The sequence below is a fragment of the Emys orbicularis genome, chromosome 14 (assembly GCF_028017835.1).
Source record: "Emys orbicularis isolate rEmyOrb1 chromosome 14, rEmyOrb1.hap1, whole genome shotgun sequence".
Taxonomy (NCBI): Eukaryota; Metazoa; Chordata; order Testudines; family Emydidae; genus Emys; species Emys orbicularis.
In genome coordinates, this window is record NC_088696.1 from 33,062,648 (window position 1) to 33,078,542 (window position 15,895).

General features: G+C 44.3%; 1 protein-coding gene across 2 annotated transcripts in view; it reads right to left on the minus strand.

Annotated features, from left to right (window-relative positions):
• SLC12A4 (solute carrier family 12 member 4) overlaps positions 1-11,785 on the minus strand; it is a 72,924-nt gene extending 61,139 nt beyond the window's left edge. The window contains exon 1 of one of the 2 annotated variants that reach the window (XM_065416749.1): positions 11,629-11,785. In XM_065416749.1, coding sequence (XP_065272821.1) covers positions 11,629-11,770 — 142 coding nt within the window. In that variant the 5' untranslated portion in view covers positions 11,771-11,785. The remainder of the gene's footprint in view (positions 1-11,628) is intronic. The other variant, XM_065416748.1, reaches the window with a different exon arrangement.
• Positions 11,786-15,895: the final 4,110 nt, after the last annotated feature.

Sequence of the window (15,895 nt, forward strand, 5' to 3'; positions counted from 1 at the left end):
CAAGATAAAAACTATAAAAAAAACTTATGTCCAATTTAACATTGTATTTTACACACATTTATAAAGTGTAGTCTGATAAATTCATGTAAATGGGCTAGTGATTGGAAGCAGTTTCACACACCTGGCAAGAGATTCTCTTACTTATGATATTCTGTATAACAAACCCCTCCCCACAGCACGCTGGCCTTTGTAGTGTTGCTGCTATTTTGCATACAAAAATCACTTGAGGACTCATCTATACAGCCAATAAAGCATTTGTAGAATAAGTAAATATGGCTGTTTGGACTACTATGAAGATTCCTTATTCTCTTCAACAGGGTACCTGAATCTAGTCCTCAACAGCTGCCAGTAGTGCTTAAATTATAATGAAAAATTTATTAACCAGAAAACATACAGAAATAAGGTTATGACAGGCAATTTACAGGTGATGTTGTAACAGTCATGGGAACAACATCTTTAAAAAGTTTCCCCAATTTTTTTTTACACTGAGGACAAGTGCATACTCTTAAGGAGTTAGGAATGTAGAATTTACAAATTATAAATTAAGACACCAATTGAGAGGATTTTTTTGTTTCCTACAGTTAATCTGATAGCTAAAGAAAAGCCTCATACACCAAGACCTCTATACTGTAAATATTTGCAAAGGCAAGTTATTTAACAGATAAAACTTGACATTGCAAGCTAGAAGATTAAAATACATTCTTGTCTGAAACTGAGCCATAGTGTTTTAATTGAATATTAGAAAACTCCTACACATTAAAAACAGGACAGAGAAAAGACATTCACAAATTAAGAACCTGATTTAGTTACAAGACTTAGAATACTCACATACAGCATTCTGTTTTGCTGCCTGCTTCAAAAGCATTCGTTCTGGAAGAATTTACTTGACTGCATATGCCATAAGCACACCTAAAGAAGAGCTCTGTGTAGCTCAAAAGCTTGTCACTGCTACCCACAGAAGTTGGTCCGATAAAAGATATTACTTCACCCATCTTGTCTCTCTTAATATGCCATAAACACTCAAATCATGTCTACCACAGCTGGCAGAACTAATGTACACAGCTCTCTACATATATGGCAAAATACATGTTGCCTGAGGAATATCAAGAGGGAAAAACTATAATACAACAATAGCACTGATAGCTTTCACTAGTCTGTCATAAGGAAGACAGAGAATAAACTAATTTTGTCCATCATTATTCACATTCGGCTCACTATTAAAGAGGAACAATTCAGAAATAAAGATGTTGCCAGCCAAATCAACAGAAATACAAAAACAATCCCATTCATCAAATAAGTCTGTTGCACAAACAGAAATGGTGGTATTTGCTTTACTGCATTACAAAAAAAAATCTGCTTATTAAATTTGGGAAAGCTATCTTGAACGACTTTGTCAAGATAAATTTAAGTTTTTAGCTTGTTCCTGAAGTTTTATATTTAAAAAGAACTTACCACAAAGTGTTTTTATCTCTCTGTGGCACTGAGTGTCCCCCATTCCGTTACACACACTAAAAAAGAAAATAATGAGCAGTAGGATTTTTTTTTTAAACTTGAGTGAATGGTGTTTATGCCTGGCTGCATTTGCTGGCCAATAGGGCTGCAAAGTGTCTTAATCTCCACTTAGCATGGGGCTTCACTGCAAAAGCCAAGTTTTAAAAGATCAATAAAACCATAATCATGAAACTTAGCTGTTGGAGTGGGGAAAAGGAGAAAGGATGCTACTATTTACTTTTAATGAAGTACACTGGTACTTACCAGTACCACTTACACTGGTAAGCAAGCTGCGGAGGGGGCGGGGGGAGGACAGAATAAAGTTTTATATGAAGCAGAGCTTAAGTGGGAAAAGAACAAGTTGGGGATACCAGTAGCTGAGTTAGGATCCCTGAAAAAGTATTCTGTTTGATGTAGATTTCCCACTGCTTCAGCATGTAAAGAACCCCTCTGAGTCTGACCTCTCTTGTTTGAAACATTCATTAGTCAGCCAATCACTGAAAGTCATCATTTGTAGATAAAAATCAACAAGAAAATCCATTTCTCTGCATAACCTTGCTAAGCTTTCTAATCACAGTTATAAACACTGAGCAGTGGAGTTTTTGTTTTACACCGCACACATCCCAACAAACATATCAGAGGGTTGTTTTTAGCTAATGTTGACGCATCAGAACAATCTTTCCTAGACACTTCCAAATTACTTAAATTCCAGAGAACCCAGAAAAAGGTGCAGCTTCTTCTAAATTTAGCTAAGGAATCCGCTGGCAGCCGGCAATGGGAGTCCTTCAGTGCACCACAGCTGCAGCTACCTCAGCTACTGCGCCACAGAAATCAGAAGCCGTATGTGAGAGGCATATAAAACAGGCTATACGGGAGCATGGTTTTTTAAAGTAAGCAGCTATACATATAGAGTAAGCATGACAAAGTGCAGACTACTAAAGCTTCAGAAACCTGACTAGTCTCCTGGGGCAACACTAAATGGGGTGCCCATGAGAATCTCAAGGCAGCACCTTTGCTTTCAGATTGTCTGAACCACAAGAAGAATGAATACGCCTTCTCCTCCACCATATTCAGTCGTGTTCAATTTTTGGGTAAGTCCTGAAGCCCTTCTCCACTCTTTCCATTTTCCACATATCACAATTCTATCTTTATCAGCACACTAAGTCTGCAGACCTTTGCCCATGAATGCTGAAGGCTGCATCCTGAGTTTGGCCCCTGGTACCACTGCTATAGTAACTGCCAGCTGCCCATAAACCAGACCACACACTTGACTTCATAAAGAGGGGAGAGATTTTTAGTTCAACCTCATACAATCTAGTCTCAGACGCTCAGTTTCCATTACAGGTTATTTTATATCCTAGATGGATGTTTACAAGGTGGTTCTATGGTATTTATCACTCTGGCACCTAAGCACAGCATGGCTCTGCATCACATTCATATTGTATTTGTAGCTAAAGGGGGTGAGTCAGATCAAAGCATCAGGCTGGAAATATCTCAACTTCCTTGATCCAAGGGTTTATATAATAAACATTACGTAGAACTCACATTATATTTGTCATCTAAGGCTTTTAAAGCACCTTACATGGCATCATTATCACCACTTAACAAATGGAGACCACAAGAAAGTGGGTTGAAGTGACTTCCTTGGCAGAGCTATTTAGCCCTTTATCTTTGAAAAGTAGGTAAATTTAGACAAAGGCCCCATGGCATTTATCATTGGACAGGGATAAAGAAATCACATAGGAGTCAGTTCCACCATTATTGGAAGTAACACTGCACTGCACATTCCCAAGTTATTTCACTCTGCTTCCCTGTAGAGCTGCTTCCTAGAATCTTCCCCAACGCCCTCCTGCTTGGCTTCAGTCTACATTTTTCAAGTAACATGAAGAATGACAAGGGTAAGTGTGTAAAAGTAGGTTTGTCTCTTCATCTAGACAAAAACCACATTTGTGTAGGGGATTGGGCTCTGTTTATCCATATGGCCGCTACCCTCAGCCCCCAAAATACCTGAATTTCAGTAATGCTTTTATATATGTATATAGGAAAGATTCTGTGGGTACACACTAGTTAAGATGTCTAATTTCATTAAAAAGGCCAATTTTTCTCCTGTCTCCAGACTTTGCCAAAGTGTCAAGTGCTTTGGAATCTTTTGGAATGAAAAAAATGCTACATACACTATAAGAATTTTCATACACATTTTACATGAGCTGTGTTCCAAGTTTTAAGAGCTGTTACTTCAATAATTTAACCTATATTTAAAAGCAAATATTGTCATCAGATATTTTTAAAATACCTATTTGGGGAAAAGATTAAAGTGAAAATATATGGTCTTGGTATCATCATTTTACTCTCCTTAAAAAAAAACAGCTTGCAACTAAGTTATTTATATTGTATCAGGCCACCATAACCTATTACTACAAAAACAACAACAACCCCACACATCAATACAACTTGTAAGCATACTACTAGCCTGCCATCTCTGGAGGAGAGGCTCCAGGCTGGTCAGAGCACTGTTTCACTGAGTTCCATGGATTCAACAAAAGCTGTAATACAACTGGCAAATAAGCGTGAAAGTGCATTGGCAAAACCACAGGTGGCCACTGCCCAAACTAGGTCAGCGACACCAAGCTTATTAGTCTCGATTCCACACACATCACTGAAAGATAAACAGCTTCCCACAGGGCACATATCTGAGATTGTCAGACTTGTGCTGGCAGAAGTCAAGCAGATCATGGAGGTGAACAGCTCAGCCTTCTGTGGTCTGGGAAGAGTAATAATCTTTATGAAAGATCAGCTTTAAGACAGAAGTTTTATCATCGTTCAAAGCATTTCTTTGCCCCTTTTTAAATGAGAACCCAACCAAGCCACCAGCTTTATCTCAAATGTTGGAGGGATGCCAGGTGTGTGCATTCTTACTGTTGCTGATACACAAAGCAGGGCTCACACACTTACATCCCTCCTCCAAATGAAGGAAGGTGTCATGGTTAGTCATAAACAGTGAGAAGGATTTGTTTTATTTACAAGTGAGCAATTCAACCAACTGATAGAATTAAATAATCACGTTAAATGTTTTTGTTAAAATGCGTTACTTGTGTTGCGCTTTATTTGCTTATAACTAGTGTTGACAAGAAATTGTAATGTTGAAATGCTATACCACCATAAGATGGCAACGTATCCCATACAAAACAAAATAAAACATTCAAAAGCAAAAAAACCCATGAAGCAAACAGACAGAGACTGAGGGAGGGGAGGGATCAAATTAAGTTCCCCCAGAATCACAAAGTCACACAGCTGTATTATAGCATGAGACAGGTGTTTAAGGAACAGTCTGAAAACCAAAGCCAGTGGTTTTTCCCCGTTAGTTCAACATTACTACAATTGAGAGTCAGCATTACCATGATAAAGTCATACCATAACTTGTCATTTTTGGCCATCCACGTGATCAGTCAAACTGAGCTACCCGGAGCAGCATTTAAATATGGCTCTTACTAGCAAGCTACCAAAGCAAGAGGTTCACAAAAATAACTGTACTTAGTTTCACCACTCTAGCCCTGGTGGCAGGGATCATTCCACTGGGCCACATGGAGGAAATGGACAATGTGCCAGCACACTTATTGCCAGACAACCCCTGCACGTATTCATGGATTGCCCATTTAACGACACATGCACTTTGGGGAGAATCGCCAACTAAAATTGTAAAGTGACGCATTCCAATTACACAGAAATATAACATCCTAGCTGGCGTCGCAGTTCCCACCAACTGTCAGTGTCCTACTCACAATCCATACTCACAACTGCTGCGGAACACCCTGGAACATTCCCTGCAGGCCCATTTCTCCCCTCAGTTCCAATCGGCTCACTTTCACAGGTTTCCTGCTGGAACTGCCGGCCTTAGGGGAGCTTCCCTCACTCAGCGTGTGCCTTATTACTTGGCACTTCCCATCCATTGGATGCTCCCCTACATCTCTACATTAAGCTGGAGGGAGGCACTTGGAAGCAGAGAAGAGACAAAGGGGGGAGTTGTCTCCTCTGTGCAATCACAAAAGGATGGAACCCAGCAGGAGCAAAAAAGGGCCAGGTGACTTCTCCCCAGACCTGGAGTTCCCCTTTGCTGGGCTCCGAAAACAGTAGTAGTAAGTGGGTCTTTACTTCCCAGGGCCTTACCTACAAGGTTGGAGATCACTGGGAGATGGGGAGTGAAGCCTTTCCCCCTTCCTCAAGCCTCCAAGCTGTGGGTCCTGAGGAAAGGAGCTAACATGTCAGTAGAAGTAGCAAGGTCATTCATCATCTTTATGCCCATGCCCTGCTGATGTGATCCAGCCCATATAAATACTATAAGGGGGATACAGAAATGGAAAACGTTACAGCTAAAAACAAAACAAAAAAATATTGAAGCAGCACAACACACTTTATTTGCTTTATTTCTGATATAGCTGTAAAACTAATCTGAAAAGTTTTCAAAATAAATCACTTCACCGGACATTTGTCAGCTTCAGAGTATATGTACGTCAGCTGTAGCCCTTCAGGCACATTTTTGTGTAATAGTCTAAAAAGCAGCACACTCAGGGCTATGATATGGCAGCCTGCCAATATGCAGGACAGACAGCTGGTTTTTGTTTTTTTGTTTTTTTATAGGAAATGAAGTTGCTTTCAGAACTTCAGCAGTGGCTAAGTGAAGCAAGATGGACACAGCCAAACGCTTGGGCTCTCTTCCCTTCTCTACCCACATGGAGCAGTAACTCCTAGGGTACGTCCAGACTACCCGCCGTATTGGCGGGTAGCGATCGATTTATCGGGGATCGATATATCGCGTCTCGTTAGACGCAATATATCGATCCCCGAACGCTCTCCCCGTCGACTCCGGAACTCCACCGGAGCGAGCGGCGGTAGCGGAGTCGACGAGGGAGCCGCGGCCGTCGATCCCGCGCCGTGAGGACGGGAGGTAAGTCGGAATAAGATATGTCTACTTCAGCTACGGTATTCCCGTAGCTGAAGTTGCGGATCTTACATCGACTCTCCCCCACCCCCCTAGTGTAGACCAGGCCCTAGTAGTCCCAGTGGTCATTCCTACTCAGCCCCAACATGGGGGCAGGAAGTGATCAATTGCTCCATCAAGTGGAGAAGATACAAGCCAGGCTCCACTCCCCCGTAGCTGGTTGAGGTAAAGACTAACTCACACTAAAACTACAAAAAGCCTTGTCTTCACTTGGATCAGGGTGGATTTGATTTAAATCAAATTGATTTAAATCATGGTTTAAATCATGATTTAAATCACTAGTCAGGAAGACTCGATTTAATCATGGTTTTCTACATAAAAGTGCATTCTTGTTGGTTGTTATAACCTTAATACATAGTCTTCACAACTCAGAGATAGACATAGGTTTTATTTTTAGAAGGTACTCTCTATACATTTTTAAAGTGATTTATTTTGAAAACTTTTCAGATTAGTTTTACAGCTATATCAGAAAATGAATGATTGTTTGGTTATTTCATTTACCAAAGGTAATTGAAGCAGATATTTATGAAGTCATTGGGAGGTGAACTATCTCCAATTCAACAGGTTAATCATTAATATTTAGAGGATTTTCTTGCCGTGCTGCATTAGGAGGAGAACATCACCAGACAGACATTTACATTGTTTTATTTAACTGAAACAACAATGTTATGTATTCTGGATTTTTTTCTTCAACAGCAAACATATATTTTAACAAAACAAGCATATGAATTTTTGAATTTAGTTAAACACTGAAGTTCTTTAAAATCAGGTTTGCTTTTATTAAAATTGTTTTTAACTAAAATAGTTAAATGAAATATTTTTAAAAAAAAATTAAATCGACTATGTCAGCTAGGTCAACATGAGAAACTTAAAATATTGGATTCTGCAGCTAACTCAGTGATCTTCACCTTCATTTTCCTGTTTGTTCATAATCTGGAAAAGAAAAACAAGCTTTCCTTTTTTTTCAGGTCCCAAGTGATTTCTCAATTTGGAATGAATTAGTCCAAAGGAAGATAATATTCTTTCTACACCGGCAGAAGAAGCTACTTCTGTTAAAAGTGAGATTATCGCTTCAACAGTCTCTGAATCCAAGTGCTTAAGTGATTTGGTGTGACTTTCTTTAAAACATCATCAGCAAACATATATCTTCTCCTTGTCCACATCTATTCCGCCCCCAACAATCTCCTATTCATTGAACTTTTTGAAACTTTGCACTTTTAGAAAGAGGTAAGGGGTTGACTCTGTGTACATGAATTTGCAGAGAGACAACAGGGTTGAGGTCTGTTATTTCTCACCTCTATATATTATTTATTTATTTAAAAATATTTTTGGTTAACAAGCATGTTATCTCTGGAGACACAAATCCACATTTTGAGAACTGCAAAACTAAGCATCTCTGATGGTATCTTCTAGACTGAACTCCATTGGGTAGATAGAAAGATTAATCTAAATAATCTATACAGAAGCCCCTGGAACCCCATAAAATTGGGTCCCTAATCCATGAACTATTGGAACTAATTTACAAAATTTTTCTTAAACATTACATGAATATATTGTCTCATACTATAGAATTAGAATTTATAATCCCTATTCCATGATAAGATATCTTTGAGCTATAATGTATCTTAATTAAAACTATCTTTAGATAGGTTTTTTTCCTCAAAAAGCATTTTATCAAAAAATCCGATTTAAATTTAAAAAATCCAGTTTTTTTGATATTTTTGAAAAAATCATTGATTTTTATCCACCCTGACTTGGATTTTACCTCATGTTAGTTACCACACATTCATTAACATGAGATAAGAACACACTTTTTTGCCCAGTGAAGACAAGGCCTAAAGGACTAATACATTTTATGGGTTAATTCCTTAAATTTATTTTTGCGGGTGAGGGATAATCCCTAAAAAGCATTTAGGACCTTTTGGAGTGAAGATTTTCAGGATTAAGAACTAGTCCAGCAGACACCAACCCACCTGTCTCGCAAGCTGTTCAACAATAGAAACTGAAATCTAAAACCCAGTAGAGAAGCAGACAGCCTGAACAGACAAGACAGAAGAAGACCTGGAGGCAAGAGAAAAATAAAGTTTTACAGATGGGAATCTGACACACAAAGTAACTTGCCCAAGAGTGAACAGTAAGCCTCTAGCTGAGCCACAACTCTCAAATTCCAGACCAATACCTTAACCACAAGACTATCAAGGTGGTCTGTATTTGCTCAGCCCATGTCCACCACCTCCTGCTCCAGCTCCCCCCACCTGTGGCTCCAGTCACACAGCACTTAGCGCCCTCTGCAGCAGCTGAATGGCAGCTAAGGAAGCACCGGATCTCTGGTATGTTACCACTGCGTCACCACCTCTGACCTTGGAGAATATCAAGATATCTGTTCTATATGTCCTGAAGAGGTATGATAAGAGAGATTCAGAAAAGCTCACAGTAACTACCCACTTTATGAAAGACCTGGGCTTGGACAGTTTGGACCAAGTGGAGATCATCATGGCAGAAGATGAATTTGGGTTTGGAGTTCCCAATGCAGAAGCAGAAAATCTAGCGTGTTCTCACAAGAGACTGTAGATTATATGGCAGATAAGAAGGATGTGGATGAATAAAGACATTTCTTTGAAGCTGAGAAACTCTCTTCTATCGTGAGGAATGGGATATCAGCGGGTGTGTGAATGTAAGCTCACATTACCATACCATTGTTGCTTTCATTGGAATAGTTCTGTTGGACATTGTATTTGAAGTCTTCTAAATCTGTGCTGGTCTTGGATTGAGAGTGGGATTGGGAGTGTTCTTTCACTGGTCCAAAATTAGTATTTGGAAATTGCCCCTCAAAAGACCTAGGATGCCTGATAAATCCAGTTCTGAACAGCTTGAACTCCACCAGCATGTGCACTTTATAACATTTTAGAAAGTACTAAAAAACCTAGAATCATACTTGATCTTCCTATACCATGGCAAGCTTTTGAATTGAGATCCCCCTGCTATGATTGTGAAAGGATTTTTACTCCTGAAGGCATTTTACAATAGCACACTAATTAAGCATCTCAGAAGTGTGCACAGGTATTACAACACACCCTGGTCTGGCACATTGGAATGCAGTGGTCACTTGCATCTGGAGCCTCCCTGTTTTGATCACTTATAGAGCTAGATTATTATTTGTTTTGCCTGTCTAAAATTCCATTGTTGCTTGCAGTGTTGTTGTAGCCACTTTGGTCACTCACCTTGGGTCTTTTAAATTCCATTTCATTTTAAAAGTCACAGTGAAACATCCAGAAAGGCTAAACAGTGACATCAGCAACCAGTTGAACAGTGGCCTAATTAAAATTCTATTTCCCCACCATCAGTCCCCAGGGTAGGCCCCTCCCTCTTAAGAGATTGCCTTCTTTAAATAAATTAACTGCTAATGAGATGCAGTTATGCCTAACAGAAGCAGCTGTAAAAGTAGCCCAGAGACAATGCACAGAGTATTTGCTACATTATTTAAGCACTGATTTTACATTAAAAAATAGCCGTCAGACCTGCAGACCAAATGAATGAGAGTATATAACCACAGCAGGAAAAGCTAACAGTAACATGAGATTAGATTATTTAGCTATAGTGTGTGAGTTTATTTAGTTGAGAGCACTTAAATATTTACTCATGTCAGCTTTTAACACTCCCATCACAAATCATGAAAAATCCTTCCATGTGCAGGATTAGGCCATAAATTCTAGAATCTCCCTCATTAAGAAACTTAAATTTCAAGACAAAAAGTATCAACAAGTGATTGAGAGCAAAACTTGTTTTGAGGGGGAGGGAATGGGGCCAGGAGCAGAAGGACGGGTTAGTTTTTTAATTGTAGGGGCATACCGTCTTTTTGCGTCAGAGAAAAACCATTGTAACTAAAATTATTTCTTGTCTCTCGCTGAATGTCAGTGCAACACAGACAGGCTAGCCATAACTATTATTTGGTGGCCAGCCACAGCATATTATTTAATTTTAAAAACCACTTCTAGATAATAGCCCATTATACAATTGCATCAGGTCATGTCTAAGAAAACAGAACAAAAATAACTTCCATCACCCGTCATTTTAAAAACAAAACGGTGACATCTAAATTGATTTTCACATACTGTACTAACATTGCATTGACTCCATGCATCTGAAGAAGTGGGTTTTTACCCACGAAAGTTTATGCCCAAATAAATCTGTTAGTCTTTAAGCTGCCATCAGACTCCTTGTTGTTTTTTTATTGCATCCTTAGACTACAAAAGGCTAGAATAGTTAGTCACTGTGGGTTTTTTTGTTTGTTTGTCATAGGCAAGATTTTTCTCTCAGTAAATCTTTACAATAACATCACAAGCCTCACTATTACAGACAGATTTGGCAACAGTGGCAAGGAAAGATTTGCAAATCCAGATTCAAATATTCCATCCACGTAGCTTTTTAGTTACCAACAACAAATAAGCATGTACAAGTCTGTGAACCATTTCCATTACTGTAGGTCTCTTTTACTGTTGTCTTAGCTTCCTAAAATAGTGGCCAAAAGGCCCGACGCATAATCAGAGTCCTATTATACTGGGCACAGTAGGAACACTGAAAGAGAGCAGACAACGATCCTGCCCACACTCAAGCAATGAGTAACTGTACCCACAGGAGTAGTCCCATTCACTTTTCTTTTAAAGTAACGAAAGAAGAGATTTTAACGAGCTGCTAACAGGCCACCGGCTTGCCCACGGGCTAGTGGAGGTGAGCTGTTCGGGGTAGGGGGTTTTAAGTGTGTAGTTTCACTCTCTCAATATCATAAAAGGAGAATTGGAGCGTACAGCGTCAGCTGATGTAACGAGACACGGTTCCCGGCGAGCAGCTGGGCTTTGCACACACACACAGCCTCTCTCCTGAGGCTGCACCACCCTCTGTCTGCACGGGACAGGAATCGCCTGTCCCCGTTTCATTGTGCTCATCCTGACACCAGTCCCCTCCATTCATAGCGGCCCCCGGGGGGCTGGACCCCTTTCCAGACACCACCCCGCACACACGCGGCACAGCCCCAGCAGAGGCTGCAAGTCCCTTGCTATCCCGGGCGCCTCGCGGCGCTTCCCGCCCGCGGGAGGAGAGAAGCCGGCGGGCCGGGGAAGTTGCGGGAACTTTGCCCCACTCACCCTCGGCGCTGGCGGTGTTGTAGGGGTCCGCGGGGCCCTGCGCCCCGCCCGGTTCGCCGTAGTCCACCCAGCTCAGCCCTTCCAGGCTGTCGTAGTCCCCGCGCTGCTTGTCCGCCACCGGCACCACGGTGAAGTGCGGCATCTCGGCGGGGCCCCGCTCGCCGCTCCGGCTCCCCGCGGATCGCTGCCAGCCGGGCGGGACGCGCTCCCCCGCCAGCTGCGCATTCCAGCCCCGTGCGGTCACTTCCTCTCGGCGCCCAGCGCCGCCACCCCACCCAGCCCGCCGGCCGCGCTCCCTCTGCGGGGGGGTTTGAGGGGCTCCCCTCTGCGAGGATGGGGAAGGGGGGACTTGAGGGGGACTCCACTCTGTGACCGGGAGGGGATTTGGGGGGCTCCACTCTGTGACCGGGAGGGGGAGGGATTTGGGGGGCTCCACTCTGTGACCGGGAGGGGATTTGGGGGGCTCCACTCTGTGACCGGGAGGGGGAGAGGGACTTGGGGGGACTCCATTCTGTGACCGGGAGGGGATTTGGGGGGCTCCACTCTGTGACCGGGAGGGGGAGGGATTTGGGGGGGCTCCACTCTGTGACCGGGAGGGGGACTTGGGGGAACTCCATTCTGTGACCGGGAGGGGATTTGGGGGGCTCCACTCTGTGACCGGGAGGGGGAGGGGGACTTGGGGGGACTCCATTCTGTGACCGGGAGGGGATTTGGGGGGCTCCACTCTGTGACCGGGAGGGGGAGGGATTTGGGGGGCTCCACTCTGTGACCGGGAGGGGATTTGGGGGAACTCCATTCTGTGACCGGGAGGGGATTTGGGGGGCTCCACTCTGTGACCGGGAGGGGGAGGGATTTGGGGGGCTCCCCTCTGTGAGGATGGGGAAGGGGGGACTTGGGGGGACTCCATTCTGCAATGGAGGAGTGCGGGGACTCCACTCTGCGACTGAGAGGGTGAGAGGATTTGGGGGGCTGGGCTCCCCTCTGCGAGGGGGAGAAGGGGATTTGGGGGATTCCATGCTGCGAGGGAGACTCCAGGGGACTCCACTCTATGAGGGAAAGGAGGGGACTTGGGGGGCTGCACTCTGCAAGGTGGGACTTGGGGGGACTCCAATCTGCAATGGGGTAGCTGGGGGGCTCCACTCTGCGACTGAGAGGGCAAGGGGATTTGGGGGACTCCATGCTGCGAGGAAGACTACAGGAGACTCCACTCAATGAGGGAGAGGAGGGGACTTGGGAGGGCTCCCCTCTGCAAAGGGGAGGAGAGGATTTGTGGGATCCATGTTGTGAAGGGGAGGAGGGGATTTGGGGGGATTCCACTCTGCGAGGGGGGTGGAGGAGTGGACTTTGGGACAGGACTCAGCTCAGTAATAGAGGGAAGCACATGTGGAATTTGGAGGGGGGCCTCCACTCAGTAATAGGGGGTGCGGGATTCGGGGGGGGGACTCCACTCCGTAAGAGGGCCATCAGAGGAATTGCACTAAGCAGAGAGAGATTGAGAGAGGACTTTCATTCAGCAATAGGGAGAGAAGAAGGGACTTGGAGGACCCCACTCAGCCATGCCAGGTTGGGAGTGGAGACCCCATTCAGTAATGCTAAAGTGGGAGGGAGAGTGGAAAGAAAAGGATCTAAGGGAGACAAGCAGGGTTTTGGCAGGAGAAGGGAAGAGGCAATAAAAGGGGTGTTCAGGGCAGAGGTGGGGAGACAAGACCTTAGGAGAAGTCAAAGCCATAGGGCATGAGGGGAAAGGACAGCTATGGTAGGTCTGATGAAGATGGGATGGAGAAGGGAAAAGGCCCCTTTGCCAGGAGAGAGGCAAAGCCCATTACCCCAGCAAAGCACAACAAAGCCAGATGGAGCACTTAAATCAGGGGAACACTTAGAAGCAATATCTTCCCCTCTACCAGAGTCCCCCAATGCCCACAGACAGGGTCAAAGAGCACCTGTTCACCTCCTTGGAAAAGAGGAGACTAAGGGGGGGATATGATAGAGGTATATAAAATCATGAGTGATGTGGAGAAAGTGGATAAGGAAAAGTTATTTACTTATTCCCATAATACAAGAACTAGGGGTCACCAAATGAAATTAATAGGCAGCAGGTTTAAAACAAATAAAAGGACGTTCTTCACGCAGCGCACAGTCAACTTGTGGAACTCCTTACCTGAGGAGGTTGTGAAGGCTAGGACTAGAACACCGTTTAAAAGAGAACTGGATAAATTCATGATGGATAAGTCCATTAATGGCTATTAGCCAGGATGGGTAAGGAATGGTGTCCCTACCCTCTGTTTGTCAGAGGATGGAGATGGATGGCAGGAGAGAGATCACTTGATCATTGCCTGTTAGGTTCACTCCCTCTGGGGTACCTGGCATTGGCCACTGTCAGTAGGCAGGGTACTGGGCTAGATGGACCTTTGGTCCGGTACAGCCGTTCTTATGTTCCTTGCTATATTGCATTAGACTCTGTGTTTCCTGCAGGAAAGGCATCCAGGAGAAGCCAGGGGAAGCCTCGGTCTGGCAGCCCAATGGGGAGAAGGGGCAGTCCTACAGTAGGCCCTGGTGTCTCCGACACTTAGCATCTTTCCTTTTCCTGCAGCTAGACCTGAGACCGTCAAAGAGAGGGAAGGGAATTAGTCTTCTCTGCTAAAAAAGTCTCCTGGGACAGAAAGGACATGAAGAACCCTTCTATTGGGCTGATTTTTCAGATCAGTAGAGTAATTGCCCTAGAACCTAAGGGGGCTGGGTTGGGGAAAGCAGGAGACAAGCAAGCTAAGCCAGTTTGCTTGCAAGTCTCACAGCTTCTCTGTCTAAGTAGGGAATAACACTCTTCTTGCTGTGGAGAACAGACTCTACTACTATTGTGTCCCCCTGGAGCTTTGCTCTAGGGACAGACCAGTGATAAAACATGCCTCTGGCCCAACCCTCCCCAAATGGAACCTATCAGGAGGATGCAGAAGCTAAACAGTCCCCGCTGAGCTCCAGGGAGGCAGAGAGTACTACGGGAGCATCTCATTGGGTATGTCTACACTACAGGATTAATTCGAATTTATATAATTCGAATTTAGGAAACCGATTTTATAAATTCGAATGTATTCGGCCACACTAGGCACCATTAATTCGGTGGTTTGCGTCCAAGCTACCATAGTAGCATCGATTTCCAGAGCGTTGCATTGTGGGTAGCTTTTACATAGCTATCCCATAGTTCCCGCAGTCTCCACCCCCCTTGGAATTCTGGGTTGAGACCCCAGTGCATGATGGGGCAAAAAACATTGTCGCAGGTAGTTCTGGGTACAGCCTCCCCCTCCCTCCCTGAAAGCAACGGCAGACAACCATTTCGCGCCTTTTTTCCTGAGTGAACTCTGCAGACTCCATTCTGCATCAAGCATGGATCCCGTTGTGCTCCAGAACGCAGTCTCGAACATTATAAACACCTCGCGCTTTCTCGTGGAGTTTATGCTTACACAGGACCAGAAAAAAGAGGCGAGGAGGAGGAGGAGGCGGCGATTGCAGCGCAGCGACCAGCGTGATGAGGACATGGACACGGACACAGAATTCTCTGAGACCGCGGGCCCCGGTGCTTTGGAGATTATGATGTTAATGGGCCAGGTTATAGGCTTTGAACGCCGATTCTGGGCCCGGGAAACAAGCACAGACTGGTGGGACCGCATAGTGTTGCAGGTGTGGGACGATTCCCAGTGGCTGAGAAACTTTCGCATGCGTAAGGGCACTTTCATGGAACTTTGTGACTTGCTTTCCCCTGCCCTGAAGCGCCAGAATACCAAGATGAGAGCAGCCCTCACAGTTGAGAAGCGAGTGGCGATAGCCCTGTGGAAGCTTGCAACGCCAGACAGCTACCGGTCAGTCGGGAATCAATTTGGAGTGGGCAAATCTACTGTGGGGGCTGCTGTGATGCAAGTAGCCAAAGCAATCACGGAGGTGCTGCTACGAAAGGTAGTGACTCTGGGAAATGTGCAGGTCATAGTGGATGGCTTTGCTGCAATGGGATTCCCTAACTGTGGTGGGGCAATAGATGGAACCCATATTCCTATCTTGGCACCGGAGCACCAGGGTACCCAGTACATAAACCGCAAGGGGTACTTCTCAATGGTGCTGCAAGCACTTGTGGATCACAAGGGACGTTTCACCAACATCCATGTGGGCTGGCCGGGAAGGGTTCATGACGCTCGCGTCTTCAGGAACACCAATCTGTTTAAACGGCTGCAGCAAGGGACTTACTTTCCGGACCAGAAAATAACCGTGGGGGATGTTGAAA